This window comes from Canis aureus, chromosome 38, assembly GCF_053574225.1.
Source record: "Canis aureus isolate CA01 chromosome 38, VMU_Caureus_v.1.0, whole genome shotgun sequence".
In the NCBI taxonomy this organism is placed as follows: Eukaryota; Metazoa; Chordata; class Mammalia; order Carnivora; family Canidae; genus Canis; species Canis aureus.
Genome location: NC_135648.1, coordinates 6,543,192 through 6,568,662, shown reverse-complemented (window position 1 = coordinate 6,568,662; position 25,471 = coordinate 6,543,192). Strand labels below are relative to the sequence as shown.

Sequence of the window (25,471 nt, the reverse complement as noted above, 5' to 3'; positions counted from 1 at the left end):
AGAGGCAGGGGAGAGGTGGCTGGAGAGGCAGGCAGAGGCAGAGCCTGCATAATCTTCCATTCATGTAAGGAATTTTCCCCAAATCCTAAGATCAAGGGAGTCACAGTTAAGCAGGGACATGATGTCACTGACATTTGTACCTTTAAGATATCTCTCTGACCTCAGAGATCACATCAGGAAGCCCTCGTCCAGCTGAGCGCTGATGGTGACCCAGGCTGGGGGGTGGCGAATGGAAAGATGCTGACGATTTCAGGGAATATTTAGGAGAGAGAACACAAAGAATTTAAGGATTCTCAGAGCATTTATTGAGTTCTTGCTGGATGCCAGGCAGGAATGATCTTATTTACTTCCCACTTCCCCCAACAATCCTCTTGGATTGTTTCTATTATTATCTCCAGTTTTCAGGAAGAAACTGAGACATGAAGGAGAACAAATTGCCTCGGACCACCCAGCTTGTAAATGGCAGGGCTGAGATTCATCCCAGGGCCAGATCTTGATCATGGCACCATAGCATTTGGGTGTCTGGCTTGGGCAAGAGGGAGAATGGCGGTGCCACTTACTGAGGTAGAAGACAGGAGGACCCATGAGTTTGGGTGGGAAGGTAGTTACAAGATGGGTTTGCCACCTGCTTGTGGAACATCCAAATGAAGATGAGCAGTAGGTGTTCTAGGAGCTCAGGAAATAGGTTCGGTAGGGGGCAGGGCAAATAGATTTGAGAGTTATCAGCAAAAAAGCAGCAATCACACTTCACAGGCTTCCTCTGTGAGAATGATGCTGAGTTGGGGAGCAGATTCAATGTGTTCGAAGTGCAGAGGAAGGGGGGAGATGTCAGTCATAATGAGCCCCGCTGGTCATGCCCAGTAGCCACTCAAAGGGCACAATGTCAGGGCCCGGGGTTCTGAAACCTCAGCCTTCCCAGGCAGCCTTTTGATACCTGCTTCATGCCTCTGCCACAGGAGCTGCTTTTTAAATACTGATTAACTCCTCCTTAAAAAAGTCACGTTTCCACGCTGCCTGCCAAAACGGTAACAGACAGATAATGTACTGTGTCATTAACACATCCCTGTCTATTTAAAAACCTCCAGAGAAGCAAGCAGATGAGCCTTGGAGTTAGCTCAGCGGTGGGGATTATTGCTTGGCTAATTATAAACAGCATTCTCGGAACTCCAGAAGACACTAAGGGGGGCACAGCCCCTGTCTGCCCTGAGAAGCCTGCGGTAATTATGGAATCATATCAACTCAACACGCAGGACCCAGGAAAGTAAGAGGGGACATGACACTTTGGCACAATGGTGGACCTATAAACAACCTCATCCATGAGCTTGTGTGCCAGCCAGCCACCAGTGATCCTCACCTCCTAGCCTTTATGCCCCTGTGTGGCCCCCTCCCTCGGGGAATCAGGGCTGGACCCACATGGGCAATAGTACACAAGTGGATGGTTTTCAAAGCTAGATGGTAAATAACAGTGCAGAATCCACTTTGGTCTCTCGGATTGCTCATTCAGATACCATGCTGTAAGGACACTCGAGGAGCCCTGTGGAGATGCCCATGTGGTCTGGAATTGGGACATATTCACCTTCACGCTGAATAGCCCAGCCTCGATCAAGCCTTCAAATGATACAGCCCAAGCTGACACCTGATTGGGAACTTACGAGCCCTCAGAGCCACCCAGTGAAGTGGCTGCCAAGTTCCTGCCCGACGATATCTGTTATTGGTAATAAATGATTATTGGTGTCCCACACCACAGAGATTTGGTGTTGTTTGTTACATTAACTAATACAGCAGATAAAAGATTGGTTAGGGAAATGAAAGATAGTAACTGAACTCCTACTATTATATCTCAAACTACCATGCCTCAGGGACTCACATATATTATCTCATTTAATCCCCACAATATCCCTATGACGGAGCTATGAGCTCCATTTTACAGATCAGAAAACCAAGGCACCAAGTATACAAAATCTGCCTAGTCCCACAGCTAGGGAATGCAGAGCTAGGGTTTGAACCATGACCTGCCTGCTTCAAAAAGTTCCAGGCTTCTATCACAATGTTCTTCCTCCCTGAAAATAAGCAGACTCGGACCCTGGTTCTAGCTCTGCTACTAAAGAGCTCAGTGATTTGGGAAAATTGTTCACTCTCTCTAGGTTCATTTTCTTTCCTGTAAAATAGGAAATTAGAGTCTTTAGCCCCCAAGGTCCCAGTTAGCCCTAATATTCTTTGACCCTGGGGCCCTATCTCACTGTGTCTACCTCCCTTCTAGGACAGGTTATTCTCAAAGACTTCTCTTTGGCTTTAGTTGCTCCTCATCTCCTCATAAGGAACCAGCTTCAATTGTAGCAAGAGGGTCTTAAGTTAGCCTTAAGAAATCCTTGCAAGTTCTGGGAAACTTAAAGTTACCGAAAGAACATAAGAAACTTTCTTCCCTGGAGGCTTTTCAAAAAAAAAAAAAAAAACATTAATACCTATCTGTCTAGGAGCTCTTAGGCTAGCTGAACAAATTAGAAAGAAATGAAGCTGAGTCTGAAAGAAACCAGGTGATGAGCTTTGGGTAATTTCTGTCTTACACAGAGTAAGTATCTCAAGGAGAATTTGTGGAAGGAATAAATGAATAATGGGCCTTTTCTTTTGTGTCAAGTGGAAATGAGCTGTGTGACAGTGGTCAGGTTATTTAACCATGCTGAGCCTCAATTTTCTTATCTGTAAATAGTAATTAGCCCAAAAGGATTATAATAATTATAAAACACAATAATGCTTATCAAGCCTTTAGCAGAAGTCTGGAAGAGAGGATGTGCCCAAGAAAAGAAGAATCACTACACTGATTCAACAGAAGGGACACTTCATCAGTATCTCGATGGTTGGAATGCAGGTTCCTTCTGTTACTATGAACCCTTCAAAAGCATTGGCATCTGTGGAAGGGGAACTTCGGAAGCAGAAGGCCATATGGTAGAGTCAACAATCCCTCCCACCCCCCTCCAACTGTTTGATATTTGCCTTGGCAGCCCCTCCCCACCGGAGCTCTCCAGCTCCAACCCTCACTTTTGCCATGTCCACCCCCAGAATCTGCCTGTGGCCCCACCACTCAGTGTATTGCAATACCACCACTCCCACCCCACGGTTGGAAAATCTCTTCTTCCAGCCCTGTAAGGAAACTGACTTCTGACTTCTGGCCACTTTAGGACCTTCCTGCACAGAAGGACTTCCGGCCCCATTAACTGCATACTGTAGCAGCTACCTATGTACCTCTCCCAGGGGAACCTCAAGAGGATTCTGCTTAGCCCCCTCCCTCCTGCCTGTCTCCAGATCAAACCCCCTACACCACCTACACAGAAGGTTGATTGCTGTGGCTACATCCATACAAAGAATTTTCCAAGACTATTAGATCCAGTATGAGTCTCTAGAAGGCAGACCCATAATGGCACTAATTCCATTCTGTCGGAGGATGTCATAACGGCTTTCTTATCACTCACCCAGCACAGGAAAGTGAATGTGGGGGAAGGAAAGGCCCTGGCATTACTGTTATCAAGTGCATGTCATCCAAAAAGAGATCTGTCAGGCTTCAGCAGGGGCTGTTGATGGGCTAATTCAGTTAAAACCTCTCATTTCATTAGGGGGAGGAGACCATAATTATATCTTGAAGCCCATAAGTAAAGGGTCATAATACTTAAATAAGTGAGGAGGGCTCCAGAACATTCAATAATAAAATCAGGTTAGGACCAGAGAGAAAATACGATCATTGGGTAAGATAAGACCCTTGGTTTTCATTAGCCCTCAGTAACATTGCTGGTGGAGACGGTTTGTTTTCCATTCATTTCATTGGGGCTCTAAAGAGTATGCTATTTCCTTCAATACCACCCGCCATCAAAGAATACCATGAAACTCACCCAAGTTTATAAAACCAATGGCAACAAAGACTCGCTTTTGTCAGAAATCTCTTAGAGGTGAGGAAACCAGCTGAGTGCTGACATGACCAGGTATGGGTTCGACTCAAACCTTTCAAATCTGTATTGCTCTTCACAATTTACCAAGTTTTGTCTTGTGTTCTGACTTAATTCATCCTGACAGCAGCACGTAGTCCCATGTTCAAGGTGTAGAAAATAAACTTGGAGATGCTTAGTTCAACATTCACTGAGAATCTACTCCCTGTGAGGCAATATATCAGGTGTGGGTAGGGAGGGTCACACAGACAACTGGCCTGTGGTCATACATCTAGCAAGCGGCAGGGTTAGGACTGGAGCCTTGCTCTTCCACCTTTTGATCTGGGTCTGACTTTGACCTTGAAGCTAGGCCAACTGAATCAGCCCCTTTGACTGGGGGAAAGACATACGGTGTTTGTCCCATAGCTAGGTACATATTTGTCTTCCAGTAACACAGATCCTCTATTTTGAAAGATCCATCTTAAACCATTTAAATGGAATTAATTGAAATTCTTTCTTTCTCTTTTTTCTTTTTCTTTTTCTTTTCTCTTTTTTTGCTCGTAAGAAGGATTAGAAGCCTGGAAAGATGAATGGAAATGTTCTGGAAGTAAATGAAAAAATCCCATCATGTGAGCATCAGAATTTTGCAGTGTTCTGCATAACAAAACTATCTGCCTTCTTTTTTAAATAGTTTTGGATGCCTGGAATTTTCTGGTCCAGGGACCAATATTTCTCTAAAAAGAATAATTCAATACAACAAGAGCTATGTCTTGGCACCGGTCCTTTTGTTATATGTCTATGAAATTATGTCATAGGAGATAGGGTTTGTCTGACTTAACAACACCACAAATTCCTCAGGACAGCAGCTGTGCCTAGCACAGTGCCTGACAAACATGTGGAGCCCAATCAATGTTCATTCAACTCCGGTGATCTCTATAAGACATCTATGTATATTAGGACTTCAATTCTAGAACACAGTCAGGAAATTACATTTTCTACATGTAAGAGAGTTTTTCAAGTAACTTGGAAATACTCTTAACTATAGAGAACACACTGATGGTTACCTGAGGGGAGGGGTTGGGGTGGGGGCTGGGTTAAACAGGTGATAAAGATTAAGGAGGGTGCATATGAAGAGCACTAGGTATTATATGGAAGTGATGAATTACTAATTCTATACCTGAAACTAATTATTACCCTGTATGTTAACTAGCTGGAATTTAAATAAAAACTTGGGAAGCCAGGGGAGGAAATATTCCTTTATACATGGAAACTTTGTACATGAAATTTTCCTTAATGTCCTCAGGTGGAATTACCATCCCTTCCTCTCTGCTCCTACTCATTTTATTTTTACCCTATTATTACATTCGATTATAGTGATGGGTTTACAGTGGGGACACCTCAAACACAGCTCTAACTTATATGCTGACAAGGATGCCCTTCTGTGTAAAGGTCTCTTCCACTAAACTGTGAGTGCCCTGTGTCTGCTCCCTTATCATGAGGTCCAGGATAGGGTACATAAGGGCAAGGAGTATGAAAGGAGGGAAGGAATAAATGAAGCAAGAACTAACTGAGTTGCTAAGAGAATAAAGAATCTATAAAAACAGGAGGAGATTTAAATATACCTCTCTCAGAAATGGATAGAACAAGCAGGCAAAAACCAGTAAGGATATAGAAACTTTGAACAACATGTTTAACAAACCGAACCTAATTGACATATTTAGAACACTGCACCCAGCAACTGCAAATTACACATTCTTTTCAGGCACACTCAGAACACTTACAAAAATTAACCATATGCTGAGCCATAAAGCAAGTCTCAACACATTTCAAAGGATAGAAATCAAACTGAGTATCTTTAACTATAATGCAATTAAGCCAGACATCAATAACAGAAAGATTACAGGAAGTCTCCATATGTTTAGAAAGAAAGAACTAAACCATCTAAATAACCAATGAAGAAATCACAATAAAAATTAGAATATAATTCAAATAACAGTAAAAAAAATACTGCATATCAAAACATCTGGGATTCAACTAAACCACTGATGTATTAGAAAAGATACCATACCAGGGGTGCCTAGGTGGCTCTGTCAGTCAAGTGTCGGGCTCTTGGTTTCAGCTCAGGTCATGATTGCATGGTCATGAGATCAAGCCCCATGTCAGGCTCCACAATATGTAGGGCATCTGCTGGAAAATTCTCTCTCTCTGCTCCTCTCCCCACTCATGACCCCTCTCTCAAATTAATAAATCAATCTTTAAAAAAGATACCATACCATACAATCATTGCAACTTTTCCTCTCAAAAGGCCTCTCTGGGTCATCTCCTGAGCCAGCCCCCAAGCCTGTTGAATGGACCCTGCCACACTCCAGAGCTGGACTCACCATTTCCTGTCTTGAGGTAGCCCTACATTCAGACGTGGTACCCTCTCAAGCAACTTCCAGAGAAAACATGCATGGGAGAGACTATTTCCCAGTCCTTAAGAGTCAAAAAATAATTCTACCTTCATGTTTTACCATTAGTTTGTCAAGATATAGGACTTTAGGTTTAAAATTCTTTTTCCCTCAGAACCTTGAGGACATATCTCCATGGACCACCAACATCTAAGGTCTCTGATGAGAAGGAGATGCCAGGATGTTTCTTTTTTCCTTGTGAACCTTCTGTTTTTGTTTGTTTCTTTCTTCTTCAGAGGCTTTTAGGAGCTCCTTCAGTTTTGAATTTCATGATGAAAAGTCCAGATTTGAGTCACTTTGCACTGATTGTGGTGGGAGTGTGGTGGGCTCTGTTAATATAGAGACATTATTCTTTGACTCCAGAAATTTGCTCCTATTATGTCTTTGACAATTTTCTCTCCTTGATTGTATCTGTTTTCTTTTTGTGGGACTCCTATTAGATGTTGAACTTCCCATATTGATCCACCACGCAGTTCATGTAATTTAACAATAATTCCTGTTTTTTGTTTTTATGTGTTTGTTTCTTTGCCCGAGTTGAGGGAATATGTGCCTTGACACTAAGCATTCAGTGTAGGGAGTAAGAGAGAGGCTGACTTTCTGTATGTAGCTGCAATTAATTCCTGCCCTTGTGGACCCCCACAGTACAACCCCCTCTGTTATGTCTGATGACCTCCTTCCAGGGCCTGTGGGCATCTAACTTTTCCCCTCCCTCATAGCCCCTCTTTTCCTCTCTGATACCCCTCTTCTACCTATTTTCCATCTTCCAGAAAGTGTTGAAATCTCTCTTTATTTAGAGATTTTGTAACTTTTTTTGTGATTTGATATTATTTTAAGAGGTCTCATGGGAGAGGAGATAGAGCTTTGTATTCAGTCTCCTATCTTGGAATCAAAGCTTCTGTTTCCTTACCTGTTTGCCTACTATAGGGCAGTAAACAAAGAGCTAAGATGTTTTTTTCTTCTGTCTCTAACTTGAGTCCTAATACACATGGCTAAATATCATTCCCTTAACGTCTGCTGAAGTGAATAGGATTGCCCAGTGCATATTATGTATGCTCAGGACACCCTAAGATAATTGCCAAGTCCTTAAGGAAACCTATAAAGATATGCCTATAATAACCTGAGTCTCCAAATTAAAGTCTGGATGAAATTTCTGACAGATTCCAGTGCACCGATGAGGACCACATAAGTGAATTTTTAAATCTGGATGATCCCGAAAAATCCAGCACTTTGGCTTAACCTGCTACTCCTCTGACTCTCCCGCACCTAATACACTGTGTTCTACTTACAAGAAACCCTGTTAATGTGGCCTTTTTGGAAGATAAATGAAGTCAGAAGAAATGTCATTATTGTTAATCCTGAGCATATCGGGCATTTTCCGAGTTGAAAGCAAGAATTTCTTCTCTCAAAGTGAATAACTGCTGAGTATTGTCCCAAAGTTTACTGCTTTTATTTTACTTGAGTTGATAAAACCTCAAGATTTTGATCAATGAATTGGGAGGTTTTTCCAACTTATCAATGATTTAGAATCTGGCTGATAGCTGATGAAAGAGTTTAATTCACAGAGGATTGATTTTCTCGGTATTTACAAGGAAGCAGCCATTCAACTCCCAGAAAGAATTATGGCTCATTTTTCTCCCTTTGTCTGAGCTGGCCAGTAACCTGGAAGAACCAAGGAGCAGCCCAGATTGAAAGGTCAGGCTGGCACTGTGTACTCAACTCTGTGTGAAGAGAAAAGGTAAATCTTTCAAAGTCCTGAGATAATAAAAGCCCAGTGAAAATACAAGTAAAGTCGTGTGGGTCAGAATCTGAATCTCCTGGCTGCCAGTGTCTCTCCAGTAGAGATGTTTCGTGGTACAGAGGAAAAGGCAAGACTTTGGAGATGCACAGACTCATCCAGCTGTGCTACTAACTCTTGATCATGGGGAAGTTTCTTGACCGCTCTGAGCTTCACCTTCCCCTATTGATAAGGCTACTGGAGGAAATTAAATAAGTGAGCAAATGTTAATGAACCTATCCAGTGTCCCCTACATAGTAGTTGCTCAATAAATGCTAATTTTATCCTTCCCTTTATGTCCATGGAGCTTCACTGTGAAGCCACTCCCGTTGATAGACTACATTCTATCACCCCTCTGTTCAAGGTGATCAAAACTGGCAACTCTTTGGTCAGATTTGATACTGCGTCTCCATTTCAGGGCACCCTTCTCATGACTCTTGCTCACATTCTTCTCCATTTTCTCCTGCGTTCTTTCCCTTTCCCCTTCCCTGCCAAGTCCCACGTCATGTGATAAGAAAGGAGATGCAATGCAGGCATTATGTGGCATCAAGAGAGGGGAGTACAAAGGAAAGGGAGAAAATATAAAGAATACATGGCCATCTGTCTCTCGACAATTTCTTTCCCTCACTCAAGGCACTATTGTCTCTGCTTCTAGTCCATCCGCCATGATAGGCTGATGGTTTCCAATTCTGCCTTCATTCCAGACATCTCTTCTCTAGATAGCGGCCTATCCAACCACCACTCAACATCTCCATTTGTGTCCATACGCTCTTCATGCTTAGTACTTTTAAACTGAACCCATCATTCCCCTACCTGCCTCTCTCTATAAATAAATCTTTTTTAAAAAGAAAAAAGAAACTGTTTGCCGATGTATGTTTTATAAACCACAAAGCAGTATAAAAATTGAGCTCTCATAATAAATGGTGTGATTTAGGGAAGCTATAACCTAAAACCTGACTTCTACCACCGTGTAACTGATGCCTATAGCTGCCACCATGAGCACTGCTCCCTTGGACTGACACAGTATATGATTCCAGGGGGTCACTATTAAAATACACAGGATTCAGGAGAAGGGGTGGGGAAGGATAAAACATGGAGTTATTAGCAGTAACTGATAGAGAGCATTCTCATGGACTTATTATCCAGATTGGCCAGTTCTTTGAAGCTAGGAGATAGAGGAGGTAAGGTTTATGAGTGAGAGGAGGGACAGAAAGATTCCAGGTGGTACCCAGGGAGGGAGGCTCAGGTAAACACAGGATGGGCATTTCCCAGGCCAGTGCAGAGGCAGCAAGAAGGCCAGCACTCTTCATCCTGGAACAGTCCTTGTCTTTCTCTCAATTTTATTTTGAAAGTGGGATCCCTGGGTGGCGCAGCGGTTTGGCGCCTGCCTTTGGCCCGGGGCACGATCCTGGAGACCCGGGATCGAGTCCCATGTCGGGCTCCCGGTGCATGGAGCCTGCTTCTTCCTCTGCCTGTGTCTCTGCCTCTCTCTCTCTCTCTCTCTCTCTCTCTCTCTGTGTGTGTGACTATCATAAATAAATTTAAAAAAAAAAAGAGTTTATTTTGAAAGTGTTTCTTCCTTTCAGACAACTACCTTCTGCCCCATAGGGCAAAATAGCTAATGTACGAAAGACAAAAATGAGAAGAAAAAAAAAATGCAATCCCTTGTTTCCCCTCAACCTAGAATGCTGTATAACACTTTACTCCCCTATTTCATTTAATCTAAAACATCATCAATTATAAGACACTATAATTTTATGTAATACTATAAAAGAAAATTTGTTTCCAGTTTAAACTATGACATGACATCGATTATAAGATTTGTCCCATTTTCAGAGATGATAAATGTGAGGAAAAAATGTACATATTAAAATCTATGAAGTGTAACACCTATACATTGATGGGGTCAATATGTCTGCCACTGTCTGACATAATACCATCCACCCACTAGAGTGGGGATTACAATGTGAAATTTTCCATAAAGGCGGAGTAGAGAACAGGTCGTTGCTACAAAAGACTTCATAATGATTATGGTGATGGTAATCTTATGCTTCAGTTTCTCCTGAAGTAAAATGGAGGTAAATCCTACATACAAAGGATTTTTTTTAAAGTATACAAATGGTTTTATTCCAAGCCATAAGAAACAAATTTAGTTCTAACCAGTATTTCTGAACTTGAGGCTCAGAACTCTTCTGTAGACACAAATTGCCTTCCCAGGGTCCCTGAGAGCAAGAAGCATCCCAGATTCCATATGAAATCCCACAGAGGACCACTTCAGTCCACAGGCTCTAGAGACCTCTTTGTTACATCTCCACAATAGACACTGGAATCAGAATAAGCAAAATTCCATGGCTAAGGCACCTCCTCCTGTATGGTGCTTGCATGGGCACTGTTCAAAGATTTGCCTTTCATTATTATTCTGAGGCTGTCCAGCCCCCTTCTTTCTTTAGATATGGTCCTTTTTTCCATTAGGTCTTACTCTGGCCTGAGAGGCATTCTGTCTCTTCAACTGACATCCATTTCACCATTCATTCAACAATCTATCACTAATTGAGCAACTACTATGTGCCAGGGTTCAAGGCACTACAGTAGGCACTAGAGGCAGGAGAGTAAGCAGGCGTGACAAGTGTTATGATGGAGGAAGCTGAGAATAGACTGGAGGCACACGGTCTGGAACAGACTCTGGAATGGAGAGCCGCATGAGAAAGTTGATTGGAGGGTCACCTGGAGAAGGAAGGATTTGTAAGGAAGTCACAATGGTATAATTGGGCAGAGAGTTATGCTGACCTTCAGATGATCCTACAGGGAGCTCTGAAATTGAGAAGGCCCTTCAGAGTGCTCCTGTATCTAAATACGCCCTTGACCCAGCACCTCAGGATTCAGTTCCTAGTGCAGTCTTCTGGCTCTTACAGATACACGTCAGATAGACTCTGAAGCAACTTTAACATAGAATCAGTCCCTCTGCTTCTTAGTGGGCCCAGCGTACCCTCTGTCAAGTTGTGCTGGAATTTGGCTCTTGTGATTGGGCTGGTTGCCAGGAGAAGACCCAGAGGCGGATTCTGAGAGAAACAAACATCATCTCAGAAGACACCTGCCTCAACGGAAGCCTCCACATGATCATTAACATCCATCCAACAAGGGAGTGGGCCACTTCTATGGCTTCCAGGGAATCTGCAAGCTCAAGATGTCGAAGTGCACCTACCCAGATTTTCCCACCTTGAGTCTCAGGCTCCAGCATCTTCTCTATTAGGGCCCTGACTCTGGCACTAAAGACCCACCAGGGCTAGAATTCATCTTTCTCTGAAGATCTGTTCCTCCTACAACTGAGGCCTCAGCCTGATTCTCCATTCTTCCTGCCCTTCTACAGAGATTAGGATTTTCTTAACTGCTGCCAAGGAGGCCTCTGGCTCTCACATTTTGCCTAGAATCGGTGATTAATCCCACTCTGAGCCTGTCATCATCACTCCTTAATGAAACAATGGCATTCAGTGACTGACACCAATTTCATACTCCTCCTAGTTAGTATTTCCCTCAAACTGCTCTAGTGCCCAAGATACTGCATGACCCAGTGTGGCCCCTTCCTCAGGTATCCTATCCTAGTCTTGACAATTGCACTGCTGCACACACCCAAGGCCCTCCTTCCTCCTCCTGCCACCAGTGGTGAAGTCCTCATTGCTAGATGACTGGTTAGTGGGAGCTCCAAGATGGCATTCTAGTATCTTCTTCCCAGGTCTACACCTGATGCCAACTGTCTTAGCTTGGGTCTCAGGGAAAAAGACTAAGATGGACAGGTGTGTACAGAAAGTGAGTAGGAGAGTTCCCACGGGAGATATACGCGTGAGAAAATGAGGAAGGCAGGGTTGGGAGAGGGAAAAGCTGGCCAGCATTGAGGCCCCCACCAATTTTACAGGGACCCAGGAGCTGAGATAGCCTTGTAGAGCAGGGTCAAACTGGGGCAAAGGAGTTGAGCCCCTGAGTCCCCAAACCAATTGGTCACTGACTGTGTGCTGCTCCTGGGAAGGGGCATGACGTTGGGGAAGTGATTCCCTGTGGCTCAGAGTAGATCTCAGTGACAGCTGCAGCAGTTGTTGCCATGCCCAGTGTTTGGAGGTGAGTGCACTGACCCCAAAAAGGGGATCTGGGCAGAGCCTTACCAGGTCTACCCCGAGGGATAGGGGACCCAGTCAAGAGAAAGGATCAAGGGAAGGGGAAGAAGGGGAGAAGGGAAGTATCTCAGGCAGGAGGAGCATGTCTCAGATAGGGACAGCAAGTGGAAAGATGTTTGTTGAGGCTGGGATGCAAAGTCCTGGGGGCTGGGCGACAGATGAGGCTGAAGAAGGAGGTGGAGGGAGTGGGGGCATGGTGTGTGTACACAACATGCTCATTCCACTGTTTGATCCTTCAGAGGGCGTTCTTGTTTCTGCCATTTCTAAGTTTTTGTAGCAGTAAATCACCTCATCCCCAAGTATTGACACAGAGACCCTTTGAATAATTTAGGCTCATGGACAAGAATAAGAAGGGCCCAATGCCTGGCAGTATGAATGGAATGACTGGCATGGGTCGAATGCCCCAAGATGCACCATGTAACCCATTTCACCTGCTCTATGCTGTATTCTATGAGAGATGCTGCAATTATTTCCCTGCTTCGGTGCATCCAGAGCCAGAAAACTGGGAAGAGAATTTGCTCTGGTTTCTCTGGGACCACATGGGGCCCAAATCAGCATGCTCCATGAAGACAGCTGGGGACAGGTAAGGGCTGTAAGATAAGAGAGAGAGTGATGTGAAAGGAGCTGGACAGGAAGATGGGTGGACATCAAGTCAAGGCCTGGCTCTGTGGGGCTCTGGAAAAATCCCTATACCTTAGGGCTCTAAGAGTAGGAATAGGTACAGTCCTGTGAGTTTAATGATCCTTTGATTGTATATTTCTGGTAAATATTTTACAACACACTTAATGAAAGCATGACATCATCCTTTGATGACCAAATCAGTCCTTGGTCTTCCTTTCTTTTGGGTGATGTTTGTGATACTGAAAAGAAACCAGGTGACCTATGTAGGGCCGATGGAGAAGTTTTTTCCCCTTTAGATAAAAGTATCAGTGAACCAGAGAAGCATGTAACTCTCCAGTGAAGTGTTCCTCTCTGGACAGCACACTGGCTTTCCACTTTGGCATCCCATCCCTTAAAAAGAGTTAAATTCCCACACCCATCCTCACTTAGCATATCTCACCTAGCAATCAGCAAGCAAATGGCCCTTTCTGATCCCACCTGACTTTTCCCTGGTACATTTTTCTCTACACTCCCCTCCGTTCACCCCTGCCTTGCAGTGTACACTACCTGATTCACAAACAAACAAACAAACAAAACTGAATTTTCAGCCCAGACAAACATGTGGCAGGGCTTTGTTTAAGCAATAGGTAAGAAGGCAAATGCTACATCACAGATTTAACTTTGTAAAGCAAAGATCTAGTATTTACAATCTAGTATTTACAAAGAAGAAGAAATCTACTCATTCCCTGGCCTGAAATAGAGCAAATCTATGCCTTAAACAGTTTGGTTCTCTTAATAATTGTTACTTTAAGATTGGCTTACTGCACTAGGCACCATTGCACATTATCGGATTATACATATTTATTTTACTAATGTATTTCATTAATATATTCAACGAACAATATATAAAAACATAACATCTACCTAGCAGGGGTGCACCTGCACCAACTATTCATTACCAATAGTAAATTTGCTTTACAAGAAGGCAAATGCCTCTCACAGTGACCATATATTTCTGGACAATCAGAAGCAACAGCAGATGGCATATCTATTGGTCAAGAAACCCAGGGACTCCCATGTAGAAGATGCTCCCTATGGTGTTTGTAAGCACCCGTCTACCCATCAACAAGCATGTGAGGGACATCTGCTCCATGCCCTGGTTGTGCATTAGCAAGAGATGCAGTGAGAAGCAATGGAAAGAGCTTGGCTTCTGGAATCCCTAAATCCAGCTCCCATCCCACCACTGTCTCCTGGGAGTTGCATGAGCCCTGGCAAGGCTCTCTACCTCTTTAAGCTTTAGTCTCCTTGCCTGAAGAATGGGGCTGCCTTCAGTACCGCCATGAGGATTGACCACAGCAGTGAGGTCAATTTGCTGGGAAAACCTGAAAATCATCCTTGGAGGGCAGTTGTTGCTGTTGCTGTTTTTGTGGTAGTTAGACATAAGACAACTTCCACTTTTCCAGTTTCCTATTCTCAACTATGTCACAAGTTTTTCCATTAAAGACTAAAGACCATATTATTGATCTGGTATCTTCCTTCAGTGCCTGGCACACCTCTGACACTCCATAACTGTGTGTGAATGAGCCTGTTTATTATTAGGGTTCATTTGTGTTATTTCTAGTTATTAAATAGGTTTTAAGTAAAATAATTATAATAATTAATACAAATGATAATTATTAACAGATGGGCCATCGTTTGACATAATTAAAGACAAATGAGATATTATATTGTACATACAGGCATGCATTCAATTAATACATATCAAAGTCTGGGCTAAGTGCTAGGCCCTGTCCTTGGTGCTGAAGACAAGAACAAGCCATGTAAGGTTCTTGTCCTAACAGTGGGGTCTCATAGACAAGGAAGACCAGTAAATATACAGATATCAAGATAACTGCAAACAGTTGTAATGGAAGGAAGATATGGTTAGTTTAGAGTGACTTCTCAGAGGAGATGATATTTGAACTGAGATTGGAATTTTAAAAGGGAGCTTGGGTCTTCAAGTTCTGGAATCAATTTTCTAGGCAGAAGGAACAAGTGCAAATGGCCTCAGGCAGAAGCGTATTGTTAAGTTCAAGATACAAACAATAACCTTGTGTGGCTGGAGTGAAATGAAGGAGAGAAAGAATGATGTGCGATGGGGCCAGAATCTGTACCATGAGCTATAGGGAGGATGGAGGATATTAATTTAAGTGGAGTGGAAAATGAACACAGACTTATAAGAGAAGGGATGATCCACTTCACATTTTTAAAGCTTCAGTCTGGCTAATATGCAGAGAAGCATTTGTAGGATAAAAGAAGCCATTTGAACAAAGTACAGTCTTTGTTTGGGTTCCCCAGAAGCAGTACTTTGGTAGGACTGTGGGAAAGTGATACAAAGAAGCAGAGACAAGCAACAAAGGGCTTAGTATTAACCCATTACCATGTGAGTGGCTGAAGCTTGATCCTTCAGAGAAACTCAGGCAATGATTTAAAACACACCTCAGAATAGTCCCACCTAAAAGGCTAGGAAGCTGGGGTATTTATGCACCAACTCCCAAACTGAGGTTGCTCTTAGGTGGCAGTGAATATTAATTAGCTCCTGAGCACTTCTAGTCTACAGCAAGCAGGCAGAGTGGCCTTTCAGGATTGGAGGAGGGCAGCCTACAGGCACTGGGATACCAAGTCTGAGGGAGAAGAGTGGGCACTGACATCATCTGCTATATCGGGGCAGGTGTAATGATGGCTTGAAATAGGAGATAGTGCTGGAGATGGTGGGAAGTGGATAGATTTGAAGTTGAACTGACATAGCTTGGTGGCTGTGTGTGGGGAGTAAAGGAAAGAGAGAAGTCAAGGTGGCTCCTAGACTAGGGACCTAATAAGCAACTGGGTGGATACTAGAGCCACCTTATGAAATGGGAATGATTGGAAGAGGCATCAGCTTTGAGAGCAAATAATAAAGAGATTTTCTTGGAGATACCTATAAAAATCAAAGTGGGGGGAATCCCTGGATGGCTCAGCAGTTTAGTGCTGCCTTCAGCCCAGGGCATGACCCTGGAGACCTGGGATTGAGTCCCACATTGGGCTCCCTGCATGGAGCCTGCTTCTCCCTCTGTCTGTGTCTCTGCCTCTCTGTGAGTATGTGTCTCTCATGAATAAATAAATAAATAATCTTTTAAAAAATACAAATAAAAGTGAACTGTCAAATGGACAGTTGGGAACAGAGGTTGAGCTCATAGAAAATGTCCCTGCACTCAGCCTCCCACCCTCACTCCAAGAAGAATAACATGCTTTATACCAACTTATACCCACTCTCTAGGTCGGTCTCCTTGAAAGACATCATCTGAATTAATGATTCTTCCACCTTGTAAGTATCTGCAAAATACCTAACAGTGAAAGGTGAGAGGTGACTTGACTTATCCAATATCACACTGAGCTCCCAGGCTCTGGATCCATGCTCATTCCCCGGCACCATGTTGCTTAGCTCAAGAATCAAGAGCTAACCTTGTGCTCCAGCTTGGGTCCCAGAATTTGGCTGCTGAAGAATTTCAGCATCAGGTTTTAGTCTTTTGCTAGAGACCCACCCAGAGGAAACCAAAAAGGAATGTACCAGGAGATCATTTCCCAGACTGTGTCTGAGGAACAGTGATGACCAAATAAAGATCCCATAATCATCAACTTGAGGAAAAACTATACAACATATCTTTTTCTTGGAGAGTCACAACGCACAATGGAAGTTAACAACATGGATAACACTGTAGTTTAACATAACAAAACCCATCAACTTTTGTGTGACATTTCCCAAATCTGCTCTACCTTTGTACCCTGATTTATGACTGCCCAATCAACATCCCCAGAATGAGTGTTCTGAGGAAGGCTTGAAAATCCCACACGTGAAAAAGTCAGGATACCTTAGTTTTCATCCTATCTCAGCCTGCTAGCCCCTCCCCACTCCACCCATACCCCTACTGCTCTGTGACTTTAAATATTGTGGTTATGCTCCCTGAAACTCAGCCTCCCTATTCTTTGGATGGCATTCACAACTCCTCCATTTGACAAATGTTCATTGAGCTGTGCCAGGCCATGTAATAGGACTGGCAAGTCATCGGTAAATGGATGGGTTCTTGATTGCTTGGCTCCTGGTGTTCGCCTCAGAGGAGGAGGCCACCTGTTGCCCCTAGACAATCCCCAGAGCTTTCTCTTTTATAAGAATTTTTCCTTTAAAAAATAACTTAGATATCATAATAGGTGTGATAGTGATATGCAAGTAACAACATAGGGATCCCTGGGTGGCGCAGCGGTTTGGCGCCTGCCTTTGGCCCAGGGCGCGATCCTGGAGACCCGGGATCGAATCCCACATCGGGCTCCCGGTGCATGGAGCCTGCTTCTCCCTCTGCCTATGTCTCTACCTCTCTCTCTCTCTCTCTCTGTGTGACTATCATAAATAAATAAAGAAAAAAATATTAAAAAAAAAAAAGTAACAACATAAATTCATAAATCACAGAAGTAGTATATTGGCATCATAATTTTACATAACACGTTAAATAATACTCTTATTAATAAATATAAATTAAATACAAATACAATATATATTAAACAAAGATAATAAATATAAATTGATAAATAATCTTAATGTAATATCTTGGTTGAGATTTTTCTGGCTTGCTTTACTGGAAATTCATTTACTAGGTTATTGAAATTTATACTTTCAGCAACTTCTTTTTTTTTTTTTATTTTTTTTTATTTTTTTATTTTTTTTTTATTGGTGTTCAATTTACTAACATACAGAATAACACCCAGTGCCCGTCACCCATTCACTCCCACCCCCCGCCCTCCTCCCCTTCCACCACCCCTAGTTCGTTTCCCAGAGTTAGCAGTCTTTATGTTCTGTCTCCCTTTCTGATATTTCCCACACCTTTCTTCTCCCTTCCCTTATTTTCCCTTTCACTATTATTTATATTCCCCAAATGAATGAGAACATATAATGTTTGTCCTTCTCCGACTGACTTACTTCACTCAGCATAATACCCTCCAGTTCCATCCACGTTGAAGCAAATGGTGGGTATTTGTCATTTCTAATAGCTGAGTAATATTCCATTGTATACATAAACCACATCTTCTTTATCCATTCATCTTTCGTTGGACACCGAGGCTCCTTCCACAGTTTGGCTATCGTGGCCATTGCTGCTAGAAACATCGGGGTGCAGGTGTCCCAGCGTTTCACTGCATTTGTATCTTTGGGGTAAATCCCCAACAGTGCAATTGCTGGGTCGTAGGGCAGGTATATTTTTAACTGTTTGAGGAACCTCCACACAGTTTTCCACAGTGGCTGCACCAGTTCACATTCCCACCAACAGTGTAAGAGGGTTCCCTTTTCTCCACATCCTCTCCAACATTTGTTGTTTCCTGCCTTGTTAATTTTTCCCATTCTCACACTTTCAGCAACTTCATTTTTGCTTTAGGTAGGACAATTTTGAATAATCTGGCAAATGTGATTGCAAATAACTTTTGGTAATTTTTTATCTTGAGAAGGATCTTTCTGATCACGTAACTGTTACCAGAACTGTTAAGAGTATTTTATAAGCTGTGATAACACTGGGATACATTTCTGATAAATTACTTCAAAACAGAAATTTTAGTTCATGTAGAGCTGATGATTCTTGCAAAATAATTTTTCCAAAAAGATTTGACTCTTCATATAATTCAGTTTTGTGTAAATCTGAATTTAATTTTAAACATAAATTTATACAATGGCATTTTAATGTTTCCTCTGACATTTCTTGTAACTTATGGAAGATTACAACAAACCAAAAGTGGCATCATTGTTTGTATATCATTCAAAATGTCTGCACACACATTACATGGCTGGGTCTCAATTACCAGGAAAAAATAACTTTTTAATCGTATTTTTCATTAATAATTAGTTCATCTAGAGCATCATAAGAAAATATGGTTCTTTTCCATTGAATGGGATGATCTTTAAGTTGAATTTCTATTTCTAAGGCTGTGGATGTCTGCTCTGCAATGCTGCAACAGCTTTCAAACCCAGAGGTTTTTAAGTCTTTGAAGAATTATAATAGCTCTCTTGTACGCTTTATTGCAATGCCCATATGGATGCTTTTATTCTGTAATAATTTGCTCACAAAGTTTACTGCCTGTGTCCACAGTTCCCATGCAGGTGCTCAGAGTTAATATCCGCATACAGGCCACCAGGACAGGCTCCCACCACAGATTCCAGCACCAGCCAATAGGGCACGCCTCCTGTCTCCCATAGTCATGCCACTACCTCTGTGGCTGCAACAATTGTCACTGCCAGTCTGGCCTCAGAACCCTGGACTGCCCCAGGCACGGACAGGAGATGGTCAGGCCAACTGCTCAGCATGTGTGTCGCCCGCTGCCTGCCGTGTTTGGAGGCTTGGCCTATGCTTGCACATGTGCTGCCTAGAATATCTCTTCTGCTCACATACATGTTCCATTGTACCATTAGAGTTTCTTACAAAACACAAGTTCCATGATAAAATCATCACAAATTCCAAGGTGGTGACCGTAGAACATAACCAAGAGCCTGACTCCTTCTGAGAGTAGACTCAGTAGGTCTCACACCCACACAGTCAGCCCCTCCTCCACCCCAAGAGGCAGCACCATTAATACTATTCTTTGAGTTTTCCAGAAGCCCTCTGACATCCTCTAGTGTCAATTTTGCAGCCCTATCATCTGAGTCCACCTCAAAGAACTATACTGAGACCAATAGGTTGGCCTAAGGTTCTTCCATCAGATCCTTTGCTTGTAGGCATCAAATCAAGGTGTTTGCCCTGCTGGATTCTTTGAGACCAAACCTTAACCTACCTTCCTTTGACTTCCCAATTCATCCCCATCCAATAAAGCCTTGTCTTTACTTTCAAAACCCTCCACGAATAAGTCCCTAAGATTTCATCTCTCCTACAGGTTTTACTCACTTGATTTGCTGGGTTCCAACTTGGTTGTTCCAATGGCAGGAAGATTGGTTTAAAAATAAAGCAGAAGAATCATAATTGTGATAAGGATTATCCCAGGAGCAGTGACTAATGGAGGTGACTACAAATTAAGTGACTAAGCATCAGTGGGCCAAGTAGCTATTATGAGATACATCTCAGCAGAGGTAAAGAGCAATGCGCCCTGCTTCTCTGGCCCTTTTCCCACATTGGCTCTCTCTACTCTCCATTTCTCTTGAAATTATGAATTTTAAATAAGAAAATCCATCATCTTTCTCCTCACTAATACAGCCCCTTGGGATGTAGTATGAAACGACGGGAACGGACATTCATAAGCACCCACTATATACCAAACACAGTGCTGGGCACTTTGTAAAATCTTACTTACTCTTCATGACAATCCTATAAACTGTCTGACTTCCCTCCCAGAAAGGCAGTAGCCAGAGTATTCAGAAAGCCTGGCTCACATTGCTCTAATGGCCTGGCTAATTATGTCCAAGGAGACCTGCTGGGTTCTGGGCCTAGTTTATGAGGGTGTCTGGCCTGAACCAAAGAGAGAGACTGATGTAAGGTTGCCAAATCCCACTAGGCTAACCAAGAAAAGACAAATATCCAGCCAAGAGAGTGAGTGGCCCAGGGGACTCTCTTCATGAGAACATTTAAAGAGGATGCCAACAACTCAACATCTGGAGGGCTCCCTAAGCTGGAGTTTGGGACTGGATTTATGTGGTCCCACAGCTACTGATGTGGGCAGGCTGGCAGTAGTCAAGGGAGTCAAGAGCATTCAATTCATCATTATGAGTTAAGCAGGTTGCCCAAGGTCATACCAAGAGAATTTAAATTCCAACCTGGACCTGGCAAATGAAGCTTCCACCATTAACTGGGTATGACATTGAAGTGAAAGGCTTTTTTGTTAGCTTCCCCCACCCCCTTTCAGCTGAACTATATGAGACCATAATTCCCCAGCTCCATGTTGGCAAAGTGCTTCACGCAACCGAACTAACCCAGGCAGCCTGGGATCCCTGATACTCGAGTTAAGGAACAATTCAAGTCCAAGTTACCCAATTTGCAAACTGAATAAATAACAATAGGCCATGTTTATTTCTCTGGAGGCCAACAGACTTTGTCACCCTGGCTCTTGCGAATCGGTTTTCAGGCTGATGTCTCTGCTATGGACTTAAACTCCATTTTTCAACAAAATGCTATTTTGAAACAAAACCAAGCAGTGATTCTTTTGTCTAGGCCATGTTTATTTTTCTCTAGAAACAATGACTACTCTTGATTTAATGTGCAGAGGCCCTTGAGGAAAGTAGGAACTAGGAACAAACAAGATTTACCAAGAATGAAAAATAAATCAGTTAATATTTCAAAATACATGCTATTCCATATTTAATGGAGGACACTCCAAGTGCCAGGAAGTGATTGAGGGAGGTAGCTGACGAAGGAGGCAGACGAGTAAATGGAAGTCACAGTGAGACTGGTACATAATTAGAGAATGACATGGCGGGGGCTGGAGGGGGACCAGGGGAGGGGGAGGAAGACCTCTCCCAGCTTCTGTTGTTTCTGTCCATGTGTGGTTGTGACACTCTTGCCATCCCCCACCTCTCATTGCTCTTCTCCAGGAGGCTGGCTCTTGTTGATGCTGCCTGTGGCTGTGTGGGTAGGTCTGTCCAGTTGAAGGGTTTACTTGGCTCTCACACCAAGCTATGTCCTCCAACTTAGCCCGTATTAGTAGTACAGGTGATGTTTCAGCTCTCATCTGCTGACTCTCCTGTCTTCTGTCTCACTGTGTTCAGAATGCAGGTGGGGTAGGGAGGTGCTCATCATGGAGCCTTCTTCTCAGAGTCCCCAGCACTACCAGTATCTTTACCAACATATTTTGGAAATGGGCATTCCACCTGCTTCCTCCTGGATACGTCATTAAGACCACACTGCTTCTTCTCATCCACAGGCTCATTCTGAGGAGCAGCACCAACCTCTTTGACCATGTGCTCTTCTCATCCACTACTCTGGTCCCCATCCCAAAGAGAGGTAGTGTGGTTACCTCGACTTACCTTGCCTTATTTCAGTGAATTCACGCCAGCTCCACAGGGACACCATTCCCTCTGCTAAGTCTACTTTGACTTCATGATATGCTCTGGGATCTTGCCAAGTGTCAGTATCAAGTCTTGGGAATCTAACTTTTCCATTTAGGAAAGAGGGAAGCCCATGGCTGTGTGGCCCCTCATTCTCCACAGTTCTTTAGAGTTCAGGGCAGCATTTCTATGGTCATATCTGCAATTTCTTCCAGCTCCCTTGGAAGTAATTCATGTGGGTTTGAACTCACTTAGAGCTGCCCTGCACTATCACTTGACCTATCCTAAATTTCAATTCCCTCTTAATCATGTTTGTTCTACCCTTTGTAGTTTTAAAGCCATTCTGCTTGACAGAGAAGACAGAAGCAAAACCAATTCTTTTCTCTGTCATCTGTTAACATTATCCTATCTGCTCCAAGCCTTGGCCTAGCATTTCAGCCTTTGTTGCAGCTTCTTGCTTCAGAGGTAGCTTCAATTTTGTTGTTGTTGTTTTTTGGTTTTGGTTTTTGGTCAGGAACAACTGCTGCAAGCTGCATCTCATCCTGGGTTTTCCCTATCCTGATATGATTTTTATACATTCATACTTTTCTTGTGCTTTCTTATTTAGCATTTGTTCTTTTACATAAGGCTTTTATATATCTGAGCTCATGCAGGACCCCTCTGTGGGGTCACTCTGCCCCCAGTCTCACCCTGGCTATACTCACATCTTGCTCCCTCATCAAGTTTCTATATCTGAGATACTCTGAGATCTTTCTTTGTTAAAATACCGGCATTTCCTTATTTATTCTCTATATCCTGCACATCACTAGATCTGTGCATAAGATCTTAACTATCGTACGTGTCACACCTCTCTATTTCTCCCTCCTCAGAATAGCTGTACACTTCCACTATTCTTCCTTCAGGGTCAGGACCCTTGTTCTCTACTGTTAGTAATTAATAGTCTGCTATTTTACTCCTCATCCCCAAATTCCAATATAAAGCCACTTCAGTCAGGTGAACAATTCTCTTGCAAAACACGTTCTTCCTCACCCTCCAAGTGTCTTCAGCTGCTGAGTAAGTGGTGAGCAGGTGGGATGCTCAGGGCATGCACAGTGGGTCAGGTGTCCATGTGGACAACCCTTGCAAAATCCCTTCACCCCTCCAAAGACATCAGGTTCATTGTCTGTAACATGCAAAACTACCTATTTCCTACCTCTTGTTGTTTTGTGACAATTAAATCAGGAGAAATCTATAGCCATCTATACAAATGCTCCCACAAATCCATCTGTCTTTCTCTGCCATCCACCCTAAGCAGCAGGCCTGTCAGTTCTTGCTTCATCCTACTTCATGGATTTCTAAACCACACTCTTTTCTCTGACACATCTACACAGCTTGAATCTCATACAGACCTGGGCTTCTAGACTTTTGCTCTTATTACACTGAAAGAGGAGACAGGCAGGAATAAGGGATTGCCCCAAGGCCCAGATTTTTTTCTGAGTTCCAAAGTCTGATGTCGATTGCTCTTGAAGAAAGTCCCAGTGAGGATCCCTGGGTGGCGCAGTGGTTTGGCGCCTGCCTTTGGCCCAGGGCACGATCCTGGAGACCCGGGATCGAATCCCACATCAGGCTCCCGGTGCATGGAGCCTGCTTCTCCCTCTGCCTGTGTCTCTGCCTCTCTCTCTCTCTCTGTGACTATCATAAATAAATAAAATAAAAAAAAATTTAAAAAAAAAAAAAAAGAAAGTCCCAGTGACCCTCCTCATTGGAGAAAAGGGAAAGCTGGTCTTTCCTGTCCTTTGAACACTTTCTAGGGAGACATGGGCTTTTCAGAGAGGGAATATCTGAACTGGTGCCAAAGGTCTCAGGGAATAGTCTCCATTCATACCCTAAAAAATACTATAATGATATATAGGAAGATTCCAAAGGCAAACATGTCACCTGCATAGATGTCTAGGACAATCGGAGTTTGCTAACAGTTACAGTGTAAGAGAGACACATACCTTCCACTCTGCATGTTGTTGTACTACTTAAATTCTAACTATGTTTAAGGGCAAACATGTGTAGATCAATGTTCTGCTATGCCTGGCTGTGACCCTTGGCAGGGAGGTCCTTCCCAACCCAATGCAGTGGTGGCTGGGATTAGGATGCCAGCTCATAAACTCTCCTGTGATAACTCAGCTAATATTTCTGCAAAACCATTCACAGAACACTTAGGTACTGTGCTAAGGGCCTTATGTATTATTTCAGTCAGGCTTCACAACAACTCTGAGAAGTCAGTACTGGCACTCCGGGTTTACAGATGAAGAAGCCTAGACTTGATGAGGATAAGTTAACAGCGTGTGACAAGACACAGGTTTGTTTTGTTTTTGTTTTTTAAGATTTTATTTATTTATTCATGAGAGACACACACAGAGAGAGACAGAAACACAGGCAGAGGGAGAAGCAGGCCACCCTCGGGGAGTGTGATGAGGGACTGGATCCCAGGACCCCAGGATTATGCCCTGAGCCAAAGGCAGCCGCTCAACCACTGAACCACTAGGTGTCCCAAGACACACGTTTGAGGATGGACCTCTCCACTTCCAGAACTGATTCTATTAGCCACTTCTCTATGCTATGCTGCCTCCTCCTCAGCCTGAATCCTTACCCCCTACACACACACACACACACACACACACACCATCACCATCGCCATCACCATCAGCCCTCCACTTCAAAGTGTTGTTTGAGACTGCTTGCAGTTAACCAGGGAGTAGCTCAAATACATTAGACACTCTTTCATGGGAGAAGAAATAACTGCCCACCCCCCACCAACTTTTGTCTCTAGAGGGAGAGGAGAGTTTAGTGGAGATGCCTAACCAAAGGGCCATCTTTCAGGAGACTGGTTCTGGAAACTTCCTGCTGCTCATCTGAGAAGGGTCCTGGGGATAATGTCCTGCCTCAGTGTAGCCCCTTCTCAGGCTTCTTACTGTGTTTGGCTGCTTCCCAAACACATGCTATGTGACTTTTCAGAGGTCACCTCCTCTAAGCCAGCATTCTGTCATTCGTAAAATGAGAAGTATCCTACCAGGTGATCTTTAAGAACCTTCTAAGACTCCATAACTCCTCTTTTCTAAACTTGCGGCTTCATCCAGAGGAAGTACAACTGCCACCTGAGCACCTAGGTACTTTGATTGTCTCTTCAGTAGCCACTGTGTGGGGCACCTGCCCAGGTCACAACCCCTCTCTGAGAAGTAGGCCTGGGGCCATGTGGTACAGTATGACACCACTCCCACTGTCAGGTCCCCATGGGCTCGTGGAAGCATTTCTTTAGTTCCTAACTCTCCTCAATATCCAGTTAAACCACTTCCCTTTATAATAACCCCCAAGTGTTTACCCTATAACAGTTCAAAAGACTAGCACAGTGTCTCTCTTTATGGGCAAGGACTGAACCTTGTATTACTTTAGCATCAGGGAGGCAGGACATTAAAGTGGTTAACGGAGAGGTCTCTGGAATCAAAAAGACTTGCATTCAAGTCCAAATACTGCCTCTTCCTAGCTGAATGATCTCAAATACATTATTTTAAATT

The 25,471-nt window shown here is 43.3% G+C and overlaps 1 protein-coding gene across 1 annotated transcript in view; it reads right to left on the bottom strand.

The window, feature by feature from the left end:
- Positions 1–9,800: 9,800 nt before the first annotated feature.
- The window catches only part of LOC144307296 (uncharacterized), a 66,366-nt gene continuing 50,695 nt past the window's right edge, over positions 9,801–25,471 (bottom strand). The window contains exon 4 of the mRNA XM_077886925.1: positions 9,801–10,862. Within this exon, the coding sequence (XP_077743051.1) occupies positions 10,859–10,862 (4 nt within the window). The 3' untranslated portion in view covers positions 9,801–10,858. The remainder of the gene's footprint in view (positions 10,863–25,471) is intronic.